At 37.7% G+C, this 27,774-nt stretch overlaps 2 protein-coding genes across 3 annotated transcripts in view; one reads left to right on the forward strand and one right to left on the reverse strand.

Moving 5' to 3' along the window:
- Positions 1-27,774, forward strand: part of LOC134752369 (CUB domain-containing protein 2) — a 369,359-nt gene that overhangs the window by 250,162 nt on the left and 91,423 nt on the right. The window lies entirely within an intron of this gene.
- LOC134755450 (uncharacterized) lies at positions 1,383-8,399 on the reverse strand. 2 transcript variants are annotated; one of them, XM_063692006.1, is made up of 3 exons: positions 8,284-8,399; positions 5,543-5,737; positions 1,383-1,527 (listed from the first exon to the last, which is right to left on the reverse strand). In XM_063692006.1, exons 1-3 carry the CDS (start codon positions 8,332-8,334, stop codon positions 1,492-1,494), a joined length of 282 nt encoding a protein of 93 aa, XP_063548076.1. In that variant the 5' UTR covers positions 8,335-8,399; the 3' UTR covers positions 1,383-1,491. The 2 variants fall into 2 exon arrangements, with proteins under 2 accessions (XP_063548076.1, XP_063548075.1); XM_063692005.1 differs by having other exon boundaries at positions 8,269-8,385.

Consider the following 27,774-nt stretch of genomic DNA (forward strand, 5'->3'; position numbering starts at 1 on the left):
GAGCGAAACATGTTGAGCAATTTTAGACTTAAAAAACGTGAGTTAAAAGATTTTGTTTTATTAAAAAGGCGATTTACTTAATAAGTACATATTAACTCAAATCCTATACGGATAGGTATGATGGTCGCGGTTGTCTACGTATATCATCTTTCTATCTAGCGGTGTTAAATAATTGTTCAGAGCACTGCAGCTGCTTTGCCAGATGATTTTCATTATAATACGCCTCCAGAATAACAGAAGTTAGCTTATGTACCGTCTGGTTTATTAATCTTTGGTCAAGTGCGTTCCAAGAAAGCCAAATGAGTTCAAAGGTTCCTGTTATCAGTCAATTAATGAATGATCATGTAACCATCTCGATCTCTAAACATAATGCATGTATGTAGCAATATGTACGTGTGGTTTGTTTGTACATTACATTTAATCCTTACTACTGTTCTGTTTCTTGTAGTTAAACTTTTTCTTCGTTTTCACCTCATTGCAGACTTTTTCTAATTCTTAAGTTAGCTACAATTTGAAATGTACCTACCCATTAGAAATGCAAATAATGTGCTTATGACTAGATTTTAACTGTCCATACTAGTGTATTTTTTAGCGTTTACTATGGAGTTTTATACTTGTTGCAACATGTCAGTTTTAGGTACAGTTACCTGCGATAATGTGTTATACTCTTCGAAAGCCGCAAAAATATGTGACACGCTCTTATGGCTCTACAAATAAGATTGTGTCAGATATTTTTGCGGCCTTCGTTGTGTAACATAATTATTATTGCAGGTGACTGTAGTACTTATTTAACTGTCAGGCCATTTCGAACTTATTTTGATTATCAGAATGACATCGAAATAATGTCACTCAGATATCGTGCATTTCGCTCGTACTTGTCTGTACATGTATTGGCGCGGACGAGACTTACAATAAACTAAATGACATCATTCAGATATCATACTGAAGTCAGTGTACGTTAGAATTGGCCTGCGTATCGGAATAAAGGAGGATACTAATTAGTCTGGATCATTATTCTAATTATTTTGCCAGTACGTTTATTTCACAACAAGTCACATTAGTGTCGAGCCAGAGGGGTTAGGGGTTATCTCTAACACGACATCCAGCTTTATACTTACAAGCCGATTCGAGCGTACATTGACATCAGAATGATATCTGACTGATGTAATTTAGTTATCGAGTATTTCGCTCGTACTTGTCTGTACATGTATGGACGCGAGCGAGGCGCACGATAACTAAATGACATCGTTCAGATATCATTCTGAAGTCAGTGTGAAATTCTAACAATTTAGAATCACAATCACAATAACTGTCAAGTAGGTATTTAAAATAAGTTTTCAATATGAAGTCAAAATCAAATAAACGCCACTAAATTATAATTATGTATATTAAAATAATAACAATTGTAATAATAATAGTAATAGTTGTATTTACTTTAGAGCTGACTTATTAATTATATTTTTGTTCAGTAAGTAGACGTACACAAATATTTCAAGATGGCGCCTTGGTCGCTGTCAAGTCCTCGAACTGCAACAAACAATTACTTTGGTTACATATTCACTCACAGATAAACTTATACTAAAGGTGACTGTCCAATTGTAACTGCCGCTGCACTGCAGTTGCGACGTTACGCGGTGCCGCACTACTGTAGCAGCACGACTGCGGCTGTTGCGGCGTGCAGTCGCGACAGCGTTCGTTGATGGCTTGTCAATGTCAAGTCATATAATGTCATACGTACAAATAAAATACTAATTTACTTTTGTATTTTTTACGTGAAGAAGCGAGTGACGATAATGCTACATGAAAAAGAAGACCAGTTTGCCTTTCTACAATAGTCAGAGTCCGACCAAGGCAGCTACGCAATATTAATAAAAAATCTGATATTTAATGGTGATCCTTTATTCAGATAATATTGCCGATTAAATGAAAAGCAATTCAACATTGAATGAGACTTAATAATTGACGAAATACAATCAAATTACTCAAATAAAATTAATGCAGAGGAAAAATTATTCTTAACATTAAGGTAAGTTCACAATGTGAAATTTTCTTCCCCATCCTCTTGCCTAAATGCGTGACCACCGCACACAGCAATCCGACGGAAACGGGACTCATGGAGTTCGTGATATATACGGGGGGAGTGCGCACTTGATCCACCTGCATCACGTATAGGTACTCGGCCGTCAGAAACGTGCGGCTGGATTTAGAAGTCTGTAATAAACGTCCCCTCAAAACCATGCCAGGTAGGCTCTTTTAGCAGGCCTTTTATTGATTTCTGCAAAGTGATTCGTGGGTTCTGGAGATGACGATGCGACACGTAAGAATAAAATTATCCAATGGTGGGCAGGCAGTCGTTCGGTGTTAGCAAAATATTACAGATTTATCTTTCTAAGTATCAATATTAAGCCAATTTTACTTTCCTTAGGTACCAAACAGTGAAGTATGATGAATAAAATAATTTGTAATTTACACTTCATATTGTCCAGTTGCAGGTGTGAATGGGCGACGGCACTCTATGATATGACCGCACCATCCATATAAAACTTGACGGGCGAGACAAGAAATCCTTTATGAAGAAAGATATTTCCCTCGCCTTGGCCGATAGAAAGAACTTTTAATAAATTAATTTGAATAATAAATGGTTTCCTCGTGTTGGTGTGAAGAATTACGTGTTGCACTGTAACACAGTTTGTTTAACCCTCATGCCTTGAGACCTCCGCAACTGTCAATATTCTAAATTTTAAACCATTCGCTTCTCTCGTGGTTCAATTTTGTATCGTTTCGTATGTTTGGATATCAATATGTTACCATGAGGTATTAAATAACATCTTTGCCCCTTGTAATAAAAATAAATGATTGCTTCTTTTATTTAGCTCAGGAATGGCTTTGCAATGACAAAATGAGAAATTGTCACCATAAACGACATTATATAATATGATATATTACAATACAATTACAGTTGCCAGGAATATTCGGCAACTATTCGGTATTTGGCCACTTTGCCGGATATTCGGTATTCTATTTGCCTCTCTATCGCTCGTGCCCTGTCGAGCTTATAGCTATCCTCGCAAAACTACGAAAAAATAAAAGAACAGTTTATTTAATGAATCTATAAATAATATCGTCGTATTATTTGAATCCCTAAATCAATAATCTCAAAATACGCTAAATTTGTGAAAGCTGATTCCACAAATCTGCCTTAAGTTATATACCTTAGTTTTATTGGATGTATATAATGTACAAATTTCTAGAGAAGGCGGAGAATGTTAAGTTATAGCAAGAATAGTGCCTGGGCGTGGGCATAGATTTAATAATAAACTATACAATTATTTTCTGGATCAACAAGAGTAGAACCTAAATCAACTTCAACTGAATGCTACTAAACAAAGCCCTCAATGTCAACCTTACGTGCAGAACATGTTGAACATATAATGTATACACTTTTTTGGGAAACAGGTTTTTCGTAAATTAATAAAAAAGTAAAAAATAAGACATGTTTTATTTTTCACAACTCTTTATTAACTTTAGTTTTGTCCGCCATGATCGTGATATCAGCAGCTTGAGCCTTGAACTGCAACTTGTAGGTACCTGGAAATTAGAAATTATCTTTTCAGTTTCATGTTGTATTTTGAATATAACTATGTATTTTTGTATGTATATGATTTATTGCTTGCAAGTTACATATATGTATGTCTGTTTGTTGAATTTAACTTCAAATCAGTAAAACGGAGCTAGTAGCGGACAAGCTGTGTTAAACGGTTTGTCTTTAGATATTCTGGCCACATCATCACAGAAAATAAATAGGTAATAGTGACCCGACCACCAAAATGGACTTTTAAATATTCGTAGTAAAATAATATTAATTTTATACTTACATCGACGTGATCCTCACAGCAATATTGTGTGTAACACTTGAAGTATTCCATTCCACATTTACTTCACGACAACACCGTCTTTCACGTAGGTCTTCGCGGACTATAATTTTTGTAAATCATTCCCACAAGTGGAAACAAGGTTTTTGATATATTAAGCAATCAAAATCTACTGTTTAGGTATTAAAAATTATAAATCAAATCGTAAGAAACTAGCGGTTTAACTGAATTTTTTTATTATGACAATTGATGACAATGACATCTTTGACAATTACGTGAGTGACGGATTTATTTACTATGGTTCGATAACTTTTACTATACGATGACATTATTATATTCAGCCTCGCGAGAAGGTCAAAGGTTTGTTGAAATATCTTGAATCCTCGATTATTATATCGCAGCAAATGTCGGAAACTGTTTAAAAACCTAATATCTCGAAATGGTTTTCGAAATAGAACATTTAAAAAAAATTAACAATCCTAATTAGAGATTGGATTTTGCAAGTAGTGAGTGAGAAGTGCGACTGTGTGCACGTTTTCCCCCGCAAAAAATGGCAGAACGATTTGTACGGTAAGATATCGCTTGGGCTCCTCCCTTCCGACGTGTCGGAAGCCGGTGTTGCTCGAAGGGTTTGCCAGACTATAGTTAACTTCCGAATTTGACACTCTCTTTTTCGGACCTATCATTCTAGTTTCCTAACTGGCTCTGTGATACTCGTATGGCTCAATATAGATTAGCAAAAAAGTTTACAGTAGTACTACAGTCGCCATCAGATATGTCGGAGCGACCGAGGTGCTAAATATATCTGAACATGCACTCTAGCGCCTTGACAATAAAGGCGTGTTCAGATATCTGTGAGCTCCTTGGCCGCCCCGATATATCTGCGATATATGGCGACGGTACCATCGGGGTTGTTTATCCGTGGGTGTAATAACTCCTTAGAACGTAGTGGTTATATCCTCTTTGCTTAAAACTACTAATATCTGTGATCAAAGACAATTCAGTGCAGGTGACAGATTTGACGTGCGGTCTGCAGCCGCAGTTGCAATAATACACCAAATACGCAAAAATGGCCATGCTACGTGCAGTCGGTCTCGTCATTCATTTTACTATGGAAATTGACAATAACACCGACGTGTCGGAGCAGTAGTGCAGCTGCGGTCGGGAAAACGTTAAAATCACCATATTACGTGCAGTCGATATCGTCATTCATTTTACTATGGAAATTGACAATAACACCGACGCGTTTGGGCCGCCGCAGTAGTGTCGGAGCAGCAGTGCAGCTGCGGTTGGAAACGGACAGTCACCTTTATAGCGTCTATCGTCCCAATGTAAGTACCAAAGCGCTAAATACCTACGTTAGGCTGCAATAGGTGATAATTTGATAAATTGCGAAATACGTGGGCTAAGTAAAAAATTATGATAATGTATACCTGCATTACCTACGTAAGAAAAATTAAAATGTTTGGTAGTTTAAGTTATTCATTATCAGGAAGTCTAGAACTCCAATGCAGTTAATCATTCCACTATTACGACTGTTAGATAACAGGTGAACTTTTTTCTTGTACTAACAGCAAACCACTGGTCATGGACGGTATCTCGTTGCAAAGTACAGTACTTACATAACAAAATCATCCTAAACCGTTAAGATTATCACATAAAAGTCTTACCGCCTTGGAAAATCTGTTTAACTGGTCTCCTAACACATCAAAAACGGGTTGAACTTGTTTCACGCTCACTTCGTTGACCGTTTTTGCTAGAACCTGGTCGAGACAGCTCTTAAACTCGTCCATATGCTTCTGGAATGAATCTATAACGTTCGACGGGGATGGAGTGAGTGCGTCTCCTTGCACGAAAATATTTGTCTGTAATCAGGGAAAAAAGTTGCTGTACCTTTAACTCTGGCAAGACAACTTTATCAGTAGAAAAAGACGCGAAATTCAAAATTTAATTTATCAATATCATGTCACGTATTGGAAGATTGATCCTGCGCGCCTAAATATAGCAAATTTGTCGCCTTTTTTCTATTGTCAAAGCTGGCTTGCGAATGAGTAGGTATATAGGTTTCGTAATATTGTCTTCGATTACCGTGATAGTTACTCATGAAATGAAACTACGAAATCGGATTATATCGCGTACTTATATTGACTTTATTATACATCCCGACGTTTCGAACCCTTTACAGCGTTCGTGGTCAACAGGTGACTGAGGAAAAACTACCCACATGCAAAAATTATGAACCATAATAAACTTTATATTTACATGCAAAATCGGTTCATAAGGCTAGTTATACATTACAACTATTTTCAAGTAGATATACGCGATAAAGCTACGCTAGGTTTCGATTGATATTGACAGGTTTTATTGATATTATAAAATACGAGTTCAGACAAGGGGATGGAAGAGTACATACAATCGGAGAAAAACAGATTATATTATATGGGTTTAGGCATGGTGTCAGTTCCGCATCGCCTTGACTCGCCTAGGCAGGGATGCCCGTTACTCATGACACTAAATGCGGATAACACAACTGTGTTTGATGACGACCGGTCTGGCCTAGTGGGTAGTGACCCTGCCTGTGAAGCCGATGGTCCTGGTTTCGAATCCCGGTCAGGGCATTTATTTGTGTGATGAACACAAATAATTGTTCCTACCTGAGTCATGGGTTTTTTCTATGTAGGAATATAAGTATGTATTTCATCGCCTAGCACCCATAGCACAAGCTTTGCTTAGTTTGGGGCTAGGTTGATCTGTGTAAGTTGTCTCCTAATAAAATAAAATAAATATATTCTAGCTAGCTAGGAAAACATCGTGAGGAAACCGGACTAATCCCAACAAGGCCTAGTTTTCCCTTTGGGTTGAAAGGTCAGATGGCAGTCGCTTTCGTAAAAATTAGGGCCTACGCCAATTCTCGGGATTAGTTGCCAAGCGGACCCCAGGCTCCCATGTGCCGTGGCAAAATGCCGGGATAACGCGAGGAAGATCATCACCTTCGCATTCTAGCTAGAAGATAGATTTAGATTTATTTATTTATTTCATAATATGAAATTACATTATAAATTATTGTAAGCTAATTTATACGAATTAGGTACGAATTTATATTATAATCGTCAACTATTTATTATATGATGATGATGTCCTCCCAGACGTATCCGTCGACGGCGACAAATTAATTAAAAATCGGCCATGAGCATGTCGGGCCATGCTCAGTGAAGGGTTTCGTAGTTACCATTCTGTCAAAATAGGCCAAATGAGGGCTATTTTAGTAAGTATCATTCAAGCCTAAGGGAGTATACCTTTGCAGCGCTTTGTACGTCTTTTTACTAAGAAAAGTTGTTACTTCGGAAAAATGTTTTTACTTCGGAAAGGTGTCAATGTTGATACCATAAATGAATTCAGCACCCCCGATTTTACGAAAACGATACCAAGCTTCACTGATGTAGATAATCAAGATAAAAATGAAAGCCCTGAATAAACCTTCAAGAGCGGATGTCTCAAAAACTATACAAGATATCGAAAAACTTAACTTAATAAAAATTGTAACAAATTAAATCTCTTTTCATTTTGTATAAGTGGCCAAGTCGCTCAGACGCATAGTTTCCGAGAAATAATCGAAAAACCGAAAAATGGAACCTTCCAACCCCCCTCTCCCCCCCAGCCCCAGGGTTACGGCCGGGGACTTTTGATATGTTCACCTCCTAACTAGTCCAAACAAAGCTACGAAGTCAAAAATTGTGTTCCAAGCATTTCCCTCTATAACTTTTTTGGACATTCATTTCCTGGCCTAAAAACAGTACAGATAAAAATCGTATATCTATCCTCATAGCCGCCTCTAGCCTCTATTAGCTCATATCTATATCTTAGTATTATTATTTTATGAATTTTTAAGGTGTCACTACTTGCGGTACACTACCTACCTAACAGAATATGTGGTACTATGATAAAAAGTGCCTCATAAGAAGGCTCAAGGTCACGCAAAGGGCAATGGAGAGAGCTATGCTCGGGGTTTCTCTGCGTGATAGAGTCAGAAATGATGATATCCGCAGTAGAACTAGGGTCACCGACATAGCTCGCAGAATTGCAAACCTTAAGTGGCAGTGGGCGGGGCACATTGCTCGCAGAACTGATGGCCGGTGGGGCCGGAAAGTTCTGGAGTGGCGTCCGCGTACCGGAAGACGAACTGCCGGTAGGCCTCCAACAAGATGGAGCGACGACCTGGTGAAGGTCGCGGGAATTCGGTGGTTGCGAGCGGCACAGGATCGGTCGGAGTGGCGAGCCTTGGGGGAGGCCTATGTCCAGCAGTGGACGTCTATCGGCTGACATGATGATGATGATGATGATGATGATGATAAAAAGTCATAAATAAAATATAATAAGTATAGAAAAGAACTCAAACCTTCAGAATACTTACATCGATAAAGCACGCAAACGCGGCGCACATTACGGCTATATTAACAAACATATCTATAGGTAGGTATCTGATTTTGAACAAGATATCACAGAATGCCTCAAATGTAATGGTTTCAACTCTTTTATTAACTTTGCTTCCATATACCTATCCAAAGAAGGTCGAAGTATGTAAACAGCGCATTATCATTACTTAGCAAAGTGTTGTTTATCCGTGTGTAACTAAGTAGCAGCAGGGAATATGTATAATGTTAACATTGACTGTGCGTCAATGATGTCAGATATACGCTGAAGTAGTTCTAATAAATAGCATTAATGACAACATGTATTTTATTCTAACACAATTATTTTTTTAACGTGAAAATCCGTTTATTAGTTTTTGAGTTCATCGCGAACATACAGACAGACAGCCGAGGTGGGGGACTTTGTTTTATAAGGTGTAGTGAAGTAAACCATAAATACTCCCAAAATATTAGTCCAAAAACTCTCTTAAAAACGGTTTGCACTGATAATTATTTTAATACTTTTTGTGTGATTGTCTCTTTCCAATTGTTTTTCATAACATCATTCATAAAATCGAGAAGTATCTTTATATAAGCTTATGTTAATCAAAAACATAATTCAAGGCTTCTTAGTTTGTACATTACTTACATTAAATGTGAATGTCGCTGAAAACTTGTCATAAAGCCTGCTTTTTCATGGGTGTTTTCTATGATACCTAGCTGTATCGGACCGCTGGCGAGCAAGTAACAAGTAGCGAAGAGCGTTTTTTTTTTTTTTTGCTGCGGCGACTATTTTCTATTTGAAAGTGTACTTGCGGCAGTGTAAACCGCCAGCAATCAACAATTAATTACTTACTTTAATACCTACACACGGTGTCTAGATCAGCTTTTACTTTTCTTGAGCGAGAAAATAGTAAAAAATAATAATAGTAGCTATATATGCAAATTGTTATGATTAGTTTACCAAACGGACCCCGAACTTCAAAGTAGTAGCGCAGATGGGAGAAAAAGATGAGAAAATGGATAAGGAAGATCCTATATAGTCTTCAGTTTATGAGGTGCATGTAGAGATCTCTTCTCCGTCGAATTACTCTTGGCAGAGCAGCCGTGGTCACGTTGAACGACGAACGATTTTACGCGAGTTCTCCCTGGCAGATGCTTCTCTGGCACATGTGTTAAGTGGAGTGTTGGTAAGGGTTTTTATCTAATCCTTCCAACGCATTGGGGAACGTGCTCTTGACCTACAGCCATTGACCCCTCCCTGAACACCAAGTCTCTCCATGGCCTGCTCTCCACTGTAGAGATACCTATGTATCTCTTATTTTTTGCTTCAATCTGGTGCTACAACATAATGTTTACTAGCTACTCATACTCTACGTCATAGTTTTAAGAGGATTGACATAAAACTTCGCAGGTATATCGTTGTTTAAATAACAAACATTTCTGATTTGCGTTGCAAGTACATATTTGGCACTCCTAAATATTACGAACGTACCTATAGGTAAGTAAAAACCGATCACAAAACAGACCGGATTTATTAACTAACTACCTATTAGTTTATTAAAAAAAGAAGTGTTGCGACTGCTGCAGTAGAAGTCTACAATCGTTGTAGTTACCAAATTAAAATTTACAAGAAATTCCTCGCTATTATTACTTGCATGTATGTGACGTAAACTAATTGTAAATGTTGTGACAGTCTTAGACAATGAACAGCACCTAAATCCAGTTAGTATTATGTACTGCCGTGCAATACTTAAACAACAGTAAGTGCAAAAAGTGAGTTTCGAGATAAACGCAAAAAACCCTTTCAAACTGGTTTTTTTTTGGTGTTCTCGATGAATATTTACAAATGCTTGAATGTCAAAATATAGCATGGAATACATGAAATACGAATACGAGAACACTTTTCTATTTTAACAATTATTGAATAAATTATTGCTATTTTTCAAAATTTTACAGTTTTACTGTACCCTCGGATGGAAGTAAAAACACAGTTAATGCAGAATGAAGTGCAGTAAAAAAGCGGATTACTGTAAACAAGTACACTAATAGCTATTTGAATTAATTGCAAGGTAAAGTACAGTATTCATAACTATTTACTGTAATTTACTTAGTATATTGATTGAGTTCTTTGAGATACCAACACGTCGTGGTACAAATAAGGTATGTTTATAAATAATACACGAATGTATATAAAAAAACGTAATTGACATCATTCATTAAAGTGCAATTGTATTATAAATAAGAAATTAAATTAAGTATCTCTTACTAAGTAGTTGTAATTACTAATTAGTAGTAACCCGTAGAGTATCACAGAAATCAGACTTTTCTCCATGGCACTTAATCTTTGTAACCAATTCCTACAGACTAATATAATCTAACTTGTGATTATGTCACAGTCACCTACAAATTCAATAAAAAAGAGATCTTTATCTTAGAAAAGTAATTTTCCCCTCACTAGCTCGGAAAGCCGTCTTTTATCCTTTAAAACAAGCGGGGAAAAACGCATTTTATCCACTAGTGGGGAAAGTAATTTGACCTTGAATGGAGCGTGTTTAAGTAGCTTGACAGATAACAAAACGTAAAACGCTCATAAAAATGGTTCGTTCGATATTAATTATCATTAAATAAATGGTTTGAGAATCTAATAAAAAATACCAAATTTAGCTTTATTTAATAATTTTAAGTCATAAACCTTAAAATTCCATAAGAAACGTTAGATTTTTTATAATGATGTTAAATATAATTCTGAACGCACAAGTTGAGTCGATGCAATTTCAAAACGCATCGTTGACATTTCATACGTCAGGTCAGAACAGAAATGTCAACATTGTCATTTGTCAACAAATTTTTTACTTAAAAACAATTCTCACCGACTCACGCAAAAATCAGAATTTCCAGTGTTTTCTGTTATAATATCGTACAAAATAAGTGATTCCAGTGATGAAGATGATCTAACGCCTGTGGATGTTGCACTTTCCTCGCTATAGTGAGAGGAAAAGTTTTGTGTTACACACGGGTGCAAATGTATTTTACTTCTCGTGTGTTGAAACACTTGCTACGCTCAGGATTCTATTTTAGAACCACTCGCTTCGCTCGTGGTTCAACTATAGAATCCTTTCGCGTGCTCGTGTTTCAATTCCACACTCGCGGGTAAAATACAACTTTGCACCCTTGTATAACAAATAACTATTTCATCTCGTCTATATGCTGAATAAAAATACTGGTAAAAAGGGTACAGTAAAACTGTAAAATTTAGAAAAATAGCAATAATATTTCGTATTTATCGTACCTATTTCGTAATCAACTTAAATGGCTTCCCATCCGCCGTCGCAGGGTTCTGCATATTCTTTCTCTTCTTTTTAATGTTCTTTTTATTCCTTCTTCTCCTGTCTATTTCTCACAAAAATTCAAATTTATGGCCATCGCCATATGGTAGTGGCCATCGCCTTCGATCGAGTGCAAATCTTGCACTGGCAACACCTCATCACAAATCTAGTGCGTATGGTAAATCTTTTGCGGTACGAGCGGTTCAGCTTTGGAATGAGTTGTCTCCCTCCTTAAGGAAATCGCGGTCCGTTGCATCGCTTAAGGGGCAGTTGAGGAAACTGTGGCTATCGGACCAGAATTAACTGTTTGTGACTATGGATGTATATTTATTTTATAAAACGTAGGTATTATATATATTTGTTATACTGTTACTTCAAATTTTTATCTTATTTTATTTATTTTCGCCCTCTTTTATAAATTTATTGACTTTCCTCTAGTCTATTGTACGCAGTGCTATATTTGTCTACCGTTCTTCATCAATTCTCATCTACTCAAAGGTTAACTGGAAGAAATCCCTTAAAGGGATAAGTTCGCCTTTGTACTGCCTATTTCTGTGCCATATTTGTGTTCTATGTCTTTGTACAATAAAGAGTTTATACATACATACATACATACAATAATAGGCATGATGACAGTAATTAAAATTCACTAAAATATTATATTTATTTAATGAAACTTTAGTTGTAGAATACGAAAAACACATTTTTTTTATATTTAGCGAAATTGGTAAATGTTTTGTCAACGTCACGTTCATGTCAACAAATATCCAAAGTACTGAAAGTACTGGGTCTCCTATGGTTCTCCTGCTATTTTATTTACGATTCACGGATTCAATTTTAGTAGTTTAAACCGAATATTAACTAATAATAATAAATTGAATCATGGAACAAGGGTTTACTTAGGCAAACAGTGCTAATTTGCCTAGAATCGATGTGATGATGCTTGGAGAGTTTTTACAATCAAACGAAGACTTTTGTTCAGCAGAATTTAGAAATGTCAAAAGTTCCTTGTAAGTACAATAAACAATAGGGTAAAGGCACCAGTGCTCAGCCATGCACCAGTGGTCAGCCTTTCTTGCTTATTTTTGGCTGTAATTATCAAACATTTTCTAATTTTCATGTGAAAAGTAGGTTGATAAACTATTAATTGAAAAATAGTTAAATTTTTAAAAGAATTGTCTAGCATAAACGACAACACTACTTCAAAGAAGTGCTGTTTTCTGAAATGAAGGATCATGTGATATGCGCCATTTTTTTGGAGTGTCACATGGTATTTTGATAAATCGTTAACAGCCGAATTATGATTTTTTGTTAAAAGAATGTGGACTGCATCACATGATTAATACTTATTCTATCTGAAAAACGTGAAAAATAAATATAAATCCATATAAAAGTAACATTTTTAAGGCGGCTGACTATTGGGAACTACTTTTTTGTACGAAATCCAATAGTCAGCCTCCCTTGGCTGACTACTGGGTTTATGGTAGTAATTTTGAAAAGGTGGTAAACCCAGATGTCAGCCGGGGGAGGCTGACCATAGGAATCAGAACTTTTTTTTATTTTCAAATGAAATCTAAGTCGTTAAGCCAAGCACCTTTAAATATTTACATTATTTTGACTTTATTTGATTGAAATAAGTAACCACCCAGTAGTCAGCCTGTGGCTGACCAGTGGCCATTGATATCGCGGAACTCAGAACCCACTAATTAGCCGTTAAAATGGGATGGCTGGGCACTGGGTACTTAAAGGCTGTCTATTGGTACACCGGGGGCTGATTGCTGGCAAAAACGCACTTTCATTATATTTAATGAAATATTTCCAAAACCAACATTTAAAAACGTTTTATTCTTTACAAAACTTAAACTATATGAAATTCATGAACAGTAAAAACTTTTATAATTCTTATAGGTCAATTAGTAAGCAAATGAAACGATCTTGAACATACAAATTTTGTAAAAAGGCTGACTACTGGTGCCTTTACCCTATTTATAATTATATAAAAATCATACTAATTTAAGTAATTAACTAAATCCAAATCCTGTAAAATCGCTTTTTATGTGTATTCCATAGCAGGTTAATATTAGAATTTGTCATTATCTATTAAAGACAACACTAGTTGGTGTAATTTGAAACCTAACCTCAAAAACCTACTCTCATGCAACTTTTATATTAAAGTTACGCCTCAAACGAGATAGATACTGTTAGGTATAGAAACTAAAAAATAAATTAAATACTCACATCCAAATGATCTTCGCAAAAATAAAGACGAGTCTTAGGCAATTGCCTAGAACTTTACATATCATCACAAGCATCATCAACCAATCCATCTGCACTGGTGTTTTCCCAGATGACTGGAAATCGGCGATAGTCAGGCCTATACCCAAAACTCCTGAACCTACTGACCTAAAGGACCTCAGGCCTATTAGCATCCTGTGTTTCGTGTCGAAAATTCTGGAGAAAGTGGTATGTCGGCAATTAACAGATTTCTTAGAAGCAAATAACATATTACCAAATAAGCAGTCTGGGTTTCGGAAAGCGCGCAGCACAGCCACGGCACTCCTGGACGTAATCGATGACATACTAACAGCGCAGGATAAAGGAGAGGCATCAATCCTTGTCCTCCTGGACTTTTCCAGAGCCTTCGACACTATAAATATTTCGCTATTGTTGTCTAAACTTGCTTACTATGGTTTCGACGTCGGAACCATAAAATGGTTTGATAGCTATCTCTCTGGTCGTTCCCAGAAAGTTGGGCTTCGTAATTATTCTGGACTAACAGATTACTCTTTAAATACATCTATAAATTGCGGAGTCCCTCAGGGATCGATTCTGGGTCCCGTTTTGTTTATTTTGTACGTGGCAGACATTACGAGTTGTATAAAGAACTGTCACTATCACATGTATGCAGATGATCTGCAAATTTATAAAACGTTCCATCCACGGGAGACACAAACTGCTTTGGAGCTGTTGAATCAGGATCTTGATCGTATCGACGTATGGTCTGGACAGTGTGACTTAGTCCTTAACCCCGACAAGTCAAAGTTTCTAGTGCTTGGCACTAAAGGCCAAGTTGACAAAGTAACCAGCTTTGATATTAATGTTATGCTCGGAAGTGATCGCCTCGAGCGAGTCTCTGCAGCCCGGAACCTTGGCCTACACATAGACGAGCGCTTGCGTTTTGAACAACATGTGATCGATGTCGCTAAAAATTGCTACTATAGATTGAAAGTACTATACCAGGTTCGTCAATATCTCAGTGTCGACCTTAGAATAAAATTATGCGACACCTTAATATTATCTAAACTCAACTATGTCGATACTGTGATCAACGGTTGCTTACTGGCTCGTTCAAAGGCACTCCTTCAACGCATCCAGAATGCCTGTGCCCGTTTCTGTTTCCCCATACCTCCACGTACTCATGTCACCCCTTATCTTAACACTGGTAAGATGTTGAAAATGGAAGCACGTCGATCGTTGCATTTTGCGACCTTACTTTTCGGTGTAGTAAATTTTCAACAGCCCCAATACCTTTTTAACAAGTTATCGTACTCCACCCGCCCTATGAGAGATGCTATTCGACTAATCTGTCCGAGACACGGCAGTTCAGCAGCGTTTCGTGGCAGTTTTCGCTACTCTGCTACGAAATGCTGGAACAACATACCCCCTCCAATACGTAACTCTAAAACTTTATTCACTTTTAAACTTAAATTTAAACGATATCTTTTCAGCTTGCAACTGCCGTGTTCCTCGCGTTCCATGCATCTTAGCTAGATTATTCCATAGGTGTCTTACTTATTTGCGTGAGTGATATTGAATATAACGGATATTTTTCTGTTAGTTTAAATCGTCGATCGATGCCTTCTCTAAAAACCTATTTACAACTAACTACCAAGTACTAACTCACAAATATTTATTAGTTATTGTATTTTATAAATTTAATCATTATTTATTTATTCGATTATATATATATGTTTATTTAATATTTTTTGCTCAATACATGATGGTACAATGGCAGATCTAATGCCTTAAGGCATATATGCTCCACTATATATTAAACTAAATACATGCTTGACTTACACCTCTTTATATATATTTTTACATCTTCCCAAACCACTCACTTCCACATCCACTTTCAATTTTTTCCTTGTATATTGTTTCTAATTTGTCCTTATTATTAGTTACTGCCTTTACTGTTCTGAGCTATCTTCTTGCCCTGGGCTCCACGGAAGACCAGCGCTGTAGCATATACCTATATGTTAGAGCATATGCTGAGTGGTGTCCATTTGTAGCCTCTATAGCAGCATCAATATTGTAATTATTGCATGTTAGTATAAGCTACTTGTAATTTTACGTGTTAGTGTATAAGATCTTCTTCTTTTTAAATTTGTATGGTGCTGTATGTAGATTTTTACAATAAACGTTTTCTATTCTATTCTATTCTATTCTATTTAATACGGCCATTGTCTCGCCTTGCAAGTTTAAGCTACTTGTTTCGTATTGTTTTATTGTGTGGAACATGCACAAATAACTTATTAGGAGTTGTTATTGATGTATTATTACACTGAGTAACCGCACAACATTTGGTACACTTTGGTATTCATATTTAATAATACGAAATAAACATTTTTTTTAATAAGCTTCTAAGGAACGCCCAGAACGTGCGTTTTGTTTATATGAACTTGACGTCACTAGGGACGCCATGACACTTACAAGCGTTTTGGAGCGAATTTAAAATCTAGTAAATAAATAATTTATGATTCTTAACGTTATAGGACACTTTTTCAAAATTTGTCATCATGCCTATTTATTCAATAATTGTTAAAATAAAAAGTGTTCACGTATTCGTATTTCATCTATTGCATGCTATATTTTGACATTCAAGCATTTGTAAATAATCATCGAGAACACAAAAAAAACGGTTTAGAAGGTTTTTTTGAGTTTTTCTCGAAACACTTCTTGCACTTAATGTTGTTTAAGTATTGCACGGCAGTATTAAGGATATGACATTTTTACTGCATTTTAATTAGTAATTATGCTGAAAAATCAATAACATTGTATTGTATTGTAGTTCGGGCGATTTTCCGCAACTCGACGACTGGCGCCTATTTTGCGTGACATGGGGGTGGGCTAGTCCTGCCAGCCCAGCTCCTCGAGAAAACCTATCAAACCTTTGATGTTGAGTAGGACCTCGGGGAGGTCTCTCGGGGATCCGAGATGTTTTGCCCTGTATGGCCACTCCGCTGCACTCCAGCACCACGTGAGAGGCTGTTTCTTCTGTCTCCATGCATCCTCTGCATAGGGGACTGTCTGTGACACCTGTTATAAAAAGATGTTTGTTAAATAGTCCATGACCTGTTATGACACTGGTTACCATGCTCAGTCGGGTCTTTCCTAATTGAAGGAGCACCCTTGTGAGCTTTCCGTTGATGCCAGGCATGGCTTGTTTGGCCTGTCTGCATCCAGTCTGGTTTAGCCAATGTTCTGTGTGTAGTTTCCCTGTACGTGCCAGCAGCATTGAACGTACCTTGCTAAACGGTATCGGGAGGATCGGTTCTGGGCCAATCGCTCCCGCACTCGATCCTTGCCTGGCAAGCTCGTCCGCAGCATCGTTACCCCGGGATCCGCTGTGTCCTTTGATCCATTGTAGGGTGATCTTATTGTTATGACATACCTCCATTAGTCGTTCGTGGCATTCGTGTATAAGTTTGGATGTGACTATATGGCTTTTTAGAGCCATCAAGACTGCTCTACTGTCGGAGAGTATGCGGATGGAGGATCCTACTACCTTCCTTGCAGTGATGGCAGCCGCCGCGTTTATGATGCCCATGCACTCAGCTTGGAATACCGAGTTATGGGCTCCTAGCGGAGTGGTGATTGACATGTTCAGGTCTTCTGAGAAGGTTCCAGAGCCCGATCCGCTGTCTGTTTTGGACCCATCAGTGAAGATTCTGAGCTCCCGAGGATTGAGTCCTTCGTAATTGTCGTCCTCGTATAACTGTATTTTGTACCTTTTGTCGAAGATAGCTTGTTTATGAATCCGATCCGTGCCCGAATTGAGCACTGGAAATTCGTCATATACCTTATCCAGGCAAGTTGTGTGAAGAGCTCCTATGATGTTGGACCATATATTAAGGGCTCGCAGCCTTACCGCTGAGAGACTGGCCTCTTGTTGTATGTGTAGGTGCAGCGGTGGAAGGCTTAACATGACCTCGATGGCTGCAGTCGGTGTGGACCTCGTACAGCCAGTGGTGGCCGCGCATGCGAGCCTTTGGAGTCTTTGTAGCTTGTCTCATACGTTGCCTAGGTTTGTTCTTGGCCACCAAACCAGAGCACCGTAACAAAGTAAGGGGCGGATTATTGTCTTATAGAGCCAGAGAGTAATTTTTGGGTTGAGTCCCCACCTCTTACCAATCATCCTTCTGCATTGCCAGAAGACAACTCCCGCCTTGTCTATACGTTTGTTGATGTGATTGTTCCAGTTGAGTTTGCTATCGAGAATTAGCCCTAAGTACTTAACTTCATCGGTCAGCTGTAGCTCGGTTTGGAAAAGTGTTGGTCTGGTAAAGTTGCCAAGCGCCCTTTTATTGGTGAACATTACCATTTCTGTTTTGGTGGGGTTATCAATAACATTTCAAACAGTACAAATATTTTAGAACATTTATATTGTACTGCATTTTAAGGAGTTTTTGGCGTAAGTATTAACTTCTCTTTACTTGTTAATTTAGGATTGACATGAGACCTTTACTGTATTTTAATCAGTGAAGTCTCAAAATTCACAGCCGACAACTTTATTACGGCAGTTTAGTTAGTTTTACCTCAATAATTTACTAAATTCTTCTGATTTACTGTACACGGTGGCTTCGATTTTTATATGTTCCCATTGTCATAATCGCATGTGGACTATATGTGTGCGTCTTGGCATGGAGGTCCAAGATCAAGAAAAAACAAAAAATCGCAAAAGTAGCACTTACTGTTGTTTAAGTACTGCACGGCAGTGTAGGTATGTAGTTGAGTCACGGCACATAATATGAAATTCTAAGAAAGCTGCCCGGAAAATTGATAATTTTGCAAAAGAATCTAACGTTCTCGCCTGAGAGTATGAGAATTTGAAATATGTTGCGCTGATGCTGATGGATTTAAAATTGTGATCAATCGTGACTAGATACTTTTTAAATTACAGCGATCGTGTTTTATGTTGGAAACTATGATACAACACTAAAACCGTCATTATTAAATAGGTACGCGCAAAAATTATAAACTAAGTCATAAAAATATTTATCTACACACATATCATAAACCCTCTATGATGCCTTCAAAATCCGTAAATAATGGCCAACATTAAGATAAACTGTTTTGTTACAGCAAATTTCGTTCTTAAATGTTGTAATAGCTTAATTATTAATTATTATAATTATCAAAATCGATTTTGTAATGACATTCAAATTTCGAACATCTCTGAAAAAAAGGCAATTTGAGTTGACCACTATTCTAATATCAGTCGAGATGATGTTTTATTCGAGATGAAATGTCAATTGCATACAATTTTGACAAATCTCGCATGTTAGTTGGTATCGAACGATATGGCAAAACCAAACCCTACTCTATTTTGTCTCTAAATAAATAAATAAAACTACAGATACGTGACAATACATCCGTGAAAAAAGTTTTCATTTGCCGCCATTTGACTTGCAGTTTATATTTTAATAAGTTTGTAAGTAAATAATTAATTTGATTTGTTGTTTTTAAACTAACTACCTATAGCAAAAGATTCGTGTAAAATGAACAAAAAAAGATATTTTGGAGACGCCACCTCATATCCGCAAGTCCCGCCAGAGAGCAACGACGCCCCAATGTCGGCTGTAATATTAGGTGGGTGAATATAAATATCATAGAAAGATTATAATATCTGTGTAGATAAAGTAGTGTATGTAACTGTACATAATTAGGCATTAAAACACTCGTGTGGTCCTTTTAAAAAACTCACTTTGTTAGTTTCTTAAACCCACACTCGTGTTTTAATGGCTTTCATTATGTAGCAGTCACATAAACTACTATTATTTATTTATAGCTTACCAGCTCGTACCTACTCAGTACCAGTCTACCATACTTAATTATTGGACGTAGTCGCTAGAGATATAACAGCAATGTTATTATCTACTGTGTCGGCTCCTTAATTGACGCTAGCACAGCGACGTTTGATTTAAAAACACTCCGAGCATTCTTGAAACTTATCATATTCTTTTAATTGCATTTTCTCTACGAGACTTGTATCTTCACGCTCGTTACCTATCGCTTCCTTTGCTTGTGGCCGTGACAGACTGTGTAGTCGAACTCCTATGAAAATATGACGTTTGTAGTGGCACCACCCTACTTCGTCACTTCAGTCTGCGCAGAGTTATCTTAGACAGATTTTGGATTACTTGTTTACCAACCTTTACGTACCTACCCCACCAAACGTTTACATCCCCAAAATGAGACATTTAATTAGAAAATCAGTTTGACCTTTCAACAACGCATTACAAATGAAAAGGTAAGGATGCTTAAAGGTATTAAAAACTAAATTAAATAAGTTTATGAATATGTGAAATTTTGTGAGCACAGGTTCGATGTTTGAAAAATAGAAGAAGATTTTTTTTGTAGATTAAATATCTAATAACTTTTAAGAAAAAAAACCGTCTTCAATGGGGGTTGCCGCTGCAAGTTCACTTATTGTTGATGGTTCACTCTTAGATTCCAGACAATGAAATGAAAAAGACAGCATCTTTTGCCTAATTATGTAGAAAAGGAGGTAAAACCACCCACTTTTCTAGTAGCATTTCGTTTTTGTAAGGGTCACAGTTCTAACCTAAACTAACCTACTTTTCTGATAGCACTTCGTTTTTGTGAGGGTCACAGCTCTAACCTTTTTTTTTGTTGCCCAGGAAAAATCTTCGAAAGATTCCCCAGCGCCAGGGGGAGGCACTGAGGATATGTGAGATTTCTATTCACTAAAAAACCTGGGGTGTTCGTCTCTCTGCCTTTGAGGTGGAGTCACGGGCACGCGGCGTCACTCATCCGCAACCCCACCAGCAGCTGCCCGTTAGGGCCCATCACCGGGCGGATGCTTGCCCGAAACCACCATTAAGGGCATGTCCGAACACTTGACATGCCTTCCAACCCGAGGACCTCTTCCCTATGGGTGACAGACGCCCCCGTGTCTACCACCCGGAGGTCGATGTTAAGGTGGCAAGCGTCCACGGCGGCGCATTGGGTTAGCCTCGACCTGGATTTCCCGCTCGCGCTCGGCCGCCTCCTTTTTAGCCACGACGTGCTCTGAATAATCCAGCATCGTCTGCCACACCTCTTCACCAGGCAGCATAGCCTGCACTATGGCTGGCAACGACAGATCTTGCCCAACACGGGCAATCACCTCCTCTCTTTCGACGCCCCAGACCGGGCACTCAGCCAGTGTGTGCTGGGCCGAGTCTTCGCGTGCTCCGCACTCGTGGCATTCCGGGGTCGGCTCTCTTCTTGCCTGTTTATGCAGGTACTTGCCAAAGCAACCATGCCCCGACAGAACCTGAGTGAGCCGAAAGGTGAGAACCCCGAAATCCCTTTCAATCCATTCACGGAGAACAGGTTGGATCGCCTCTATGGTGCGGACGCCAGCACTCGGCTGTTCCAGCCGCAGCCGCCACTCGTCAACCGCCTCGTGCTGCAGCTCCATTCACCGCATCTGTATTTCTTGCGGAGCTAGAACGTCACCCCGGTCTCGCACCTCCCCGCGCCTCTGGTATAGAGACGCAAGGACCCACCCACCCACTTTTCTAGTAGCATTATGGTTTAAGAAGAACTTTATTCTCAAAAAGAATTTACAAAATTCGCTTACTTGAGAATACAAAAAATTATAATAAGTATATCTTAGGACTAGCGTGCAGACAATGTGACATAAATATTCATTATAAATAATCATTACAAAGATTCGTTTGGTTACAAAGTGGGTAGAAATAGAAAAAGGTTACTAACCATATGGTGCATTCCCAACGCTTACCAAGCGCATGCGAGTTTACGCTATCCAGTATAAGTGTGACTTAAGGTGACTGTCCGTTTGTAACTGCCGCTGCACTGCAGTTGCGACGTTACGCGGTGCCGCATTACTGTAGCAGCACGACTGCGGCTGTTGCGGCGTGCAGTCGCGACAGCGTTCGTTGATGGCTTGTCAATGTCAAGTCATATAATGTCAGACGTACAAATAAAATACTAATTTACTTTTGTATTTTTACGTGAAGAAGCGAGTGACGATAATGCTACATGCTACATGAAAAAGAAGACCAGTTTGCCTTTCTACAATAGTCAGAGTCTGACGAAGGCAGCTACGCAATATTAATAAAAAATCTGATATTTAATGGTGATCCTTTATTCAGATAATTCAACATTGAATGAGACTTAATAATTGACGAAATACAATCAAATTACTCAAATAAAATTAATGCAGAGGAAAAATTATTCTTAACATTAAGGTAAGTTCACAATGTGAAATTTTCTTCCCCATCCTCTTGCCTAAATGCGTGACCACCGCACACAGCAATCCGACGGAAACGGGACTCATGGAGTTCGTGATATATACGGGGGGAGTGCGCACTTGATCCACCTGCATCACGTATAGGTACTCGGCCGTCAGAAAAGTGCGGCTGGATTTAGAAGTCTGTAATAAACGTCCCCTCAAAACCATGCCAGGTAGGCTCTTTTAGCAGGCCTTTTATTGATTTCTGCAAAGTGATTCGTGGGTTCTGGAGATGACGATGCGACACGTAAGAATAAAATTATCCAATGGTGGGCAGGCAGTCGTTCGGTGTTAGCAAAATATTACAGATTTATCTTTCTAAGTACCATATTAAGCCAATTTTACTTTCCTTAGGTACCAAACAGTGAAGTATGATGAATAAAATAATTTATAATTTACACTTCATATTGTCCAGTTGCAGGTGTGAATGGGCGACGGCACTCTATGATATGACCGCACCATCCATATAAAACTTGACGGGCGAGACAAGAAATCCTTTATGAAGAAAGATATTTCCCTCGCCTTGGCCGATAGAAAGAACTTTTAATAAATTAATTTGAATAATAAATGGTTTCCTCGTGTTGGTGTGAAGAATTACGTGTTGCACTGTAACACAGTTTGTTTAACCCTCATGCCTTGAGACCTCCGCAACTGTCAATATTCTAAATTTTAAACCATTCGCTTCTCTCGTGGTTCAATTTTGTATCGTTTCGTATGTTTGGATATCAATATGTTACCATGAGGTATTAAATAACATCTTTGCCCCTTGTAATAAAAATAAATGATTGCTTCTTTTATTTAGCTCAGGAATGGCTTTGCAATGACAAAATGAGAAATTGTCACCATAAACGACATTATATAATATGATATATTACAATACAATTACAGTTGCCAGGAATATTCGGCAACTATTCGGTATTTGGCCACTTTGCCGGATATTCGGTATTCTATTTGCCTCTCTATCGCTCGTGCCCTGTCGAGCTTATAGCTATCCTCGCAAAACTACGAAAAAATAAAAGAACAGTTTATTTAATGAATCTATAAATAATATCGTCGTATTATTTGAATCCCTAAATCAATAATCTCAAAATACGCTAAATTTGTGAAAGCTGATTCCACAAATCTGCCTTAAGTTATATACCTTAGTTTTATTGGATGTATATAATGTACAAATTTCTAGAGAAGGCGGAGAATGTAAAGTTATAGCAAGAATAGTGCCTGGGCGTGGGCATAGATTTAATAATAAACTATACAATTATTTTCTGGATCAACAAGAGTAGAACCTAAATCAACTTCAACTGAATGCTACTAAACAAAGCCCTCAATGTCAACCTTACGTGCAGAACATGTTGAACATATAATGTATACACTTTTTTGGGAAACAGGTTTTTCGTAAATTAATAAAAAAGTAAAAAATAAGACATGTTTTATTTTTCACAACTCTTTATTAACTTTAGTTTTGTCCGCCATGACCGTGATATCAGCAGCTTGAGCCTTGAACTGCAACTTGTAGGTACCTGGAAATTAGAAATTATCTTTTCAGTTTCATGTTGTATTTTGAATATACGTTAAACGGTTTGTCTTTAGATATTCTGGCCACATCATCACAGAAAATAAATAGGTAATAGTGACCCGACCACCAAAATGGACTTTTAAATATTCGTAGTAAAATAATATTAATTTTATACTTACATCGACGTGATCCTCACAGCAATATTGTGTGTAACACTTGAAGTATTCCATTCCACATTTTCATGACAACACTGTCTTTCACGTAGGTCTTCGCGGACTATAATTTTTGTAAATCATTCCCACAAGTGGAAACATGGTTTTTGATATATTAAGCAATCAAAATCTACTGTTTAGGTATTAAAAATTATAAATCAAATCGTAAGAAACTAGCGGTTTAACTGAATTTTCTTCTTCTTCTTTTAAAATTATGGCTTCAGCCCAGTGGGACTATTTCGCCAGTATCAAGGTATTGAGAGGTTTACAAACGACAAAAATTGTACGGTTGTACAAGACAGTGTACGGTAATTTGTTAGCTCTTGTAAATCGATAGCTAGACTTTACAAGAAGCACGTGGACTACCGGCCGTTGACTCCAAGATGGTGGTTAAACGCGCTTCAAAATTAATTCTCCATTTACTGCACACTACCACATTAGTTTACTGTATAATAAGCTATCGATATTACACTTTAAACAATATTAATAAGCAAAAAACAAAGTAATTAATCACGATGCTAACTATCAAGATGGCGCTCGAACCGGAAGTCCCCTAACTGAATGTTTATATTATGACAATTGATGACAATGACATCTTTGACAATTACGTGAGTGACGGATTTATTTACTATGGTTCGATAACTTTTACTATACGATGACATTATTATATTCAGCCTCGCGAGAAGGTCAAACTAAGGTCATCAGTATATTTGTTGAAATATCTTCAATCCTCGATTATTATATCGCAGCAAATGTCGGAAACTGTTTAAAAACCTAATATCTCGAAATGGTTTTCGAAATAGAACATTAAAAAAAATGAACAATCCTAATTAGAGATTGGATTTTGCAAGTAGTGAGTGAGAATTGCGACTGTGTGCACGTTTTCCCCCGCAAAAAATGGCAGAACGATTTGTACGGTAAGATATCGCTTGGGCTCCTCCCTTCCGACGTGTCGGAAGCCGGTGTTGCTCGAAGGGTTTGCCAGTCTATAGTTAACTTCCGAATTTGACACTCTCTTTTTCGGACCTATCATTCTAGTTTCCTAACTGGCTCTGTGATACTCGTATGGCTCAATATAGATTAGCAAAAAAGTTTACAGTAGTACTACAGTCGCCATCAGATATGTCGGAGCGACCGAGGTGCTAAATATATCTGAACATGCACTCTAGCGCCTTGACAATAAAGGCGTGTTCAGATATTTGTGAGCTCCTTGGCCGCCCCGATATATCTGCGATATATGGCGACGGTACCATCGGGGTTGTTTATCCGTGGGTGTAATAACTCCTTAGAACGTAGTGGTTATATCCTCTTTGCTTAAAACTACTAATATCTGTGATCAAAGACAATTCAGTGCAGGTGACAGATTTGACGTGCGGTCTGTAGCCGCAGTTGCAATAATACACCAAATACGCAAAAATGGCCATGCTACGTGCAGTCGGTCTTGTCATTCATTTTACTATGGAAATTGACAATAACACCGACGTGTCGGAGCAGTAGTGCAGCTGCGGTCGGGAAAACGTTAAAATCACCATATTACGTGCAGTCGATATCGTCATTCATTTTACTATGGAAATTGACAATAACACCGACGCGTTCAGGCCGCTGCAGTAGTGTCGGAGCAGTAACGCAGCTGCGGTTGAAAATGGACAGTCACCTTTATGATTAAGCGCGGTCATTATAAATTGTGAGTCACGTTATGCTGGTTTACCAATCATGCGTCCGACAGCGGGTCAAAGGGAACTCGTTGCCTAACGAATGTCGGCAAGCTACGAAGCAGTTAGCATGGAGAAGGCAATTGGTTTAATTATAATAACGCAGGTCAGATAGTATTAATTATATAGTATTTGTTAGAAATAATATAATAGGGTTTTTTTTTTGTATAGTTTTTATTATATATATATATAGTTCTTACATAGTTTTTTTTATTGATGTATATTATTTATATGTATGTAATTTTATGCAATAAAAAATAATTAAATAAAGTTTTTGCATTTATGGTTATAGTATATTGTTATTTATGTTTATTTTGGTATGTTGTTTAATAATATAGTTTGTATTAGTATGTTTAGTATTAATTGTTAATATTTAGCAGTTTTAATATATACAGTATAAAATTTGGTTGTTTTGTGCAATATATATTATATTAAATATTAATTTACGTGCGTGTTTTTTTTTTTTTTATACGGATAATATATGTTTTCAAAATATTTACCCTACTTAAAAATATCTTTTTTATATGAATTTCGTTTTTATAAGGGTCACAGCTCTAACCTAACCTACTTTTCTGATAGAAGTTCTGTTCTGTGAGAATCGCAGTTGAAAACCCACCCACCCACCTAACCCACTTTTCTAGTAGCATTTTCGGGTCCGGGTCTGGGTCCGGATCCGAGTCCGGGTCCGTGTCCGGCTGTCCGGGTCCAAGTTTGGGCCAGAGTTCGGTCCGGGTCCGGGTCCGAGTTGGGGTCCATGTCCAGACCCGGGTTCGGGACCGAGTCCGGGTCCAAGAGAACAAATCGCCAAACGTGAACTATTTGTCATTGAAGAGTTCCATTCTGATCATCATCAGCAGTTCCACTTCATCAAATGTCACTTTTTTTAATGTAAATGCTGTATTTGTTGATGAAAATACAAAAATCACTATATGTATGCCTTTCACATTTGAGGAGTTCCCTCGATTCCTCATGGATCCCGACATCAGAACTGCTTTTTGACAAAATCGGGAACAATCTGTATGTATATACTTACAATAAAAAAAAAGAATTTTCAAAATCGGTCCAGAAATGACGGAGGTATGGAGTAACAAACATTTAAAAAAAACATACAACCGAATTGAGAACCTCCTCCTCCTTTGAAATCTTGAAGTCGGTTAAAAATTGTTCATAATGGCGGAGACATAAATATGTTCAGTTTTAATTTAAGTTATGCTGGCGAGTAGAGATGGGTCGCGGGTATTTACCCCATTTACCCATACAGGTAAATACCCGGTAAATATGTACCTATCTACTCGATATCTACCTACCCAAATGGACGAGTAGATTCATTTCTTATTGCACAAGTCGATTTGTGTTATAATGGAGATGAATAGGTACCGAATTAGTGGTTGTAATTATTGTGTGTCATTTAAAATCAAACGGTTTAGTGAAACCTGTAATTGTAATTGAGAAATTTTTCATATAAAATTCATGAATAGTTACAAAATGCCTTTATACGAGTATTTTTTATTTATTTAAGTAAATTATCGTACTACGTTGATAATAAACTCCAATTTCGGTCGGTGGGGTGAGGTGGTTGGGGGAGGGGGGCAAAAGTTAACTTTTTCATATTGCTAGGAATCTGTTAGTTATATTGAAAAGTGTTGTATCCACGAACTAAAGTAGACAAAATTTCCTACAAAAGAGGTTATATGCATTTTTGTCATAAAACTAACTGTATTTGAGTTTTTTTAGAGTTTTGAATGATTCACGGTTAGTTTCACTAGACTTATATTGACCGGGATATAGACCGTGATTACCTTTTGTATTATTTGTGAGCTCCCGATATTTCGACGCAGTTACATGCATCATGTTCACGGGTGACTGAAGATAGCGGGTGGGTGTCAAAGTTGTGTAGACAGCGCTCTGTCTACCCTCATTCTTGCGCGTCGGCTGCGTTCACTTTCAACGTTACCAACGGTCGCATTCACACTTGTTGGTCCGGTCGCGTTCACACTCGTTGGTCTGTCCAAACACACTACACTCACGGTGTCACTACGCGTGTTTGATTCGGATATCACTGGTTTTTTACACAAACAAATCACAGGATTCCACACATTTGACAGTTTAAACCCATCTTCACGATTAAAATTTTTGTATTTGTGAATTTCAACGGCTTCTCTTACCAATCTTGGTATATAGTGG

This window comes from Cydia strobilella, chromosome 2, assembly GCF_947568885.1.
Source record: "Cydia strobilella chromosome 2, ilCydStro3.1, whole genome shotgun sequence".
Taxonomy (NCBI): Eukaryota; Metazoa; Arthropoda; class Insecta; order Lepidoptera; family Tortricidae; genus Cydia; species Cydia strobilella.

What these genes read in the sequence shown, in the direction of transcription:
- LOC134755450 (XM_063692005.1), bottom strand. Translation starts at nt 8,334, where the DNA reads ATGTTTGTTAATATAGCCGTAATGTGCGCCGCGTTTGCGTGCTTTATC. An exon ending in TCGATGTAAGTATTCTGAAG is followed by an intron (nt 5,738 to 8,268) that starts GTTTGAGTTCTT and finishes CCCTGATTACAG; the next exon opens with ACAAATATTTTCGTGCAAGG. An exon ending in TAAACAGATTTTCCAAGGCG is followed by an intron (nt 1,528 to 5,542) that starts GTAAGACTTTTA and finishes TGTTTGTTGCAG; the next exon opens with TTCGAGGACTTGACAGCGAC.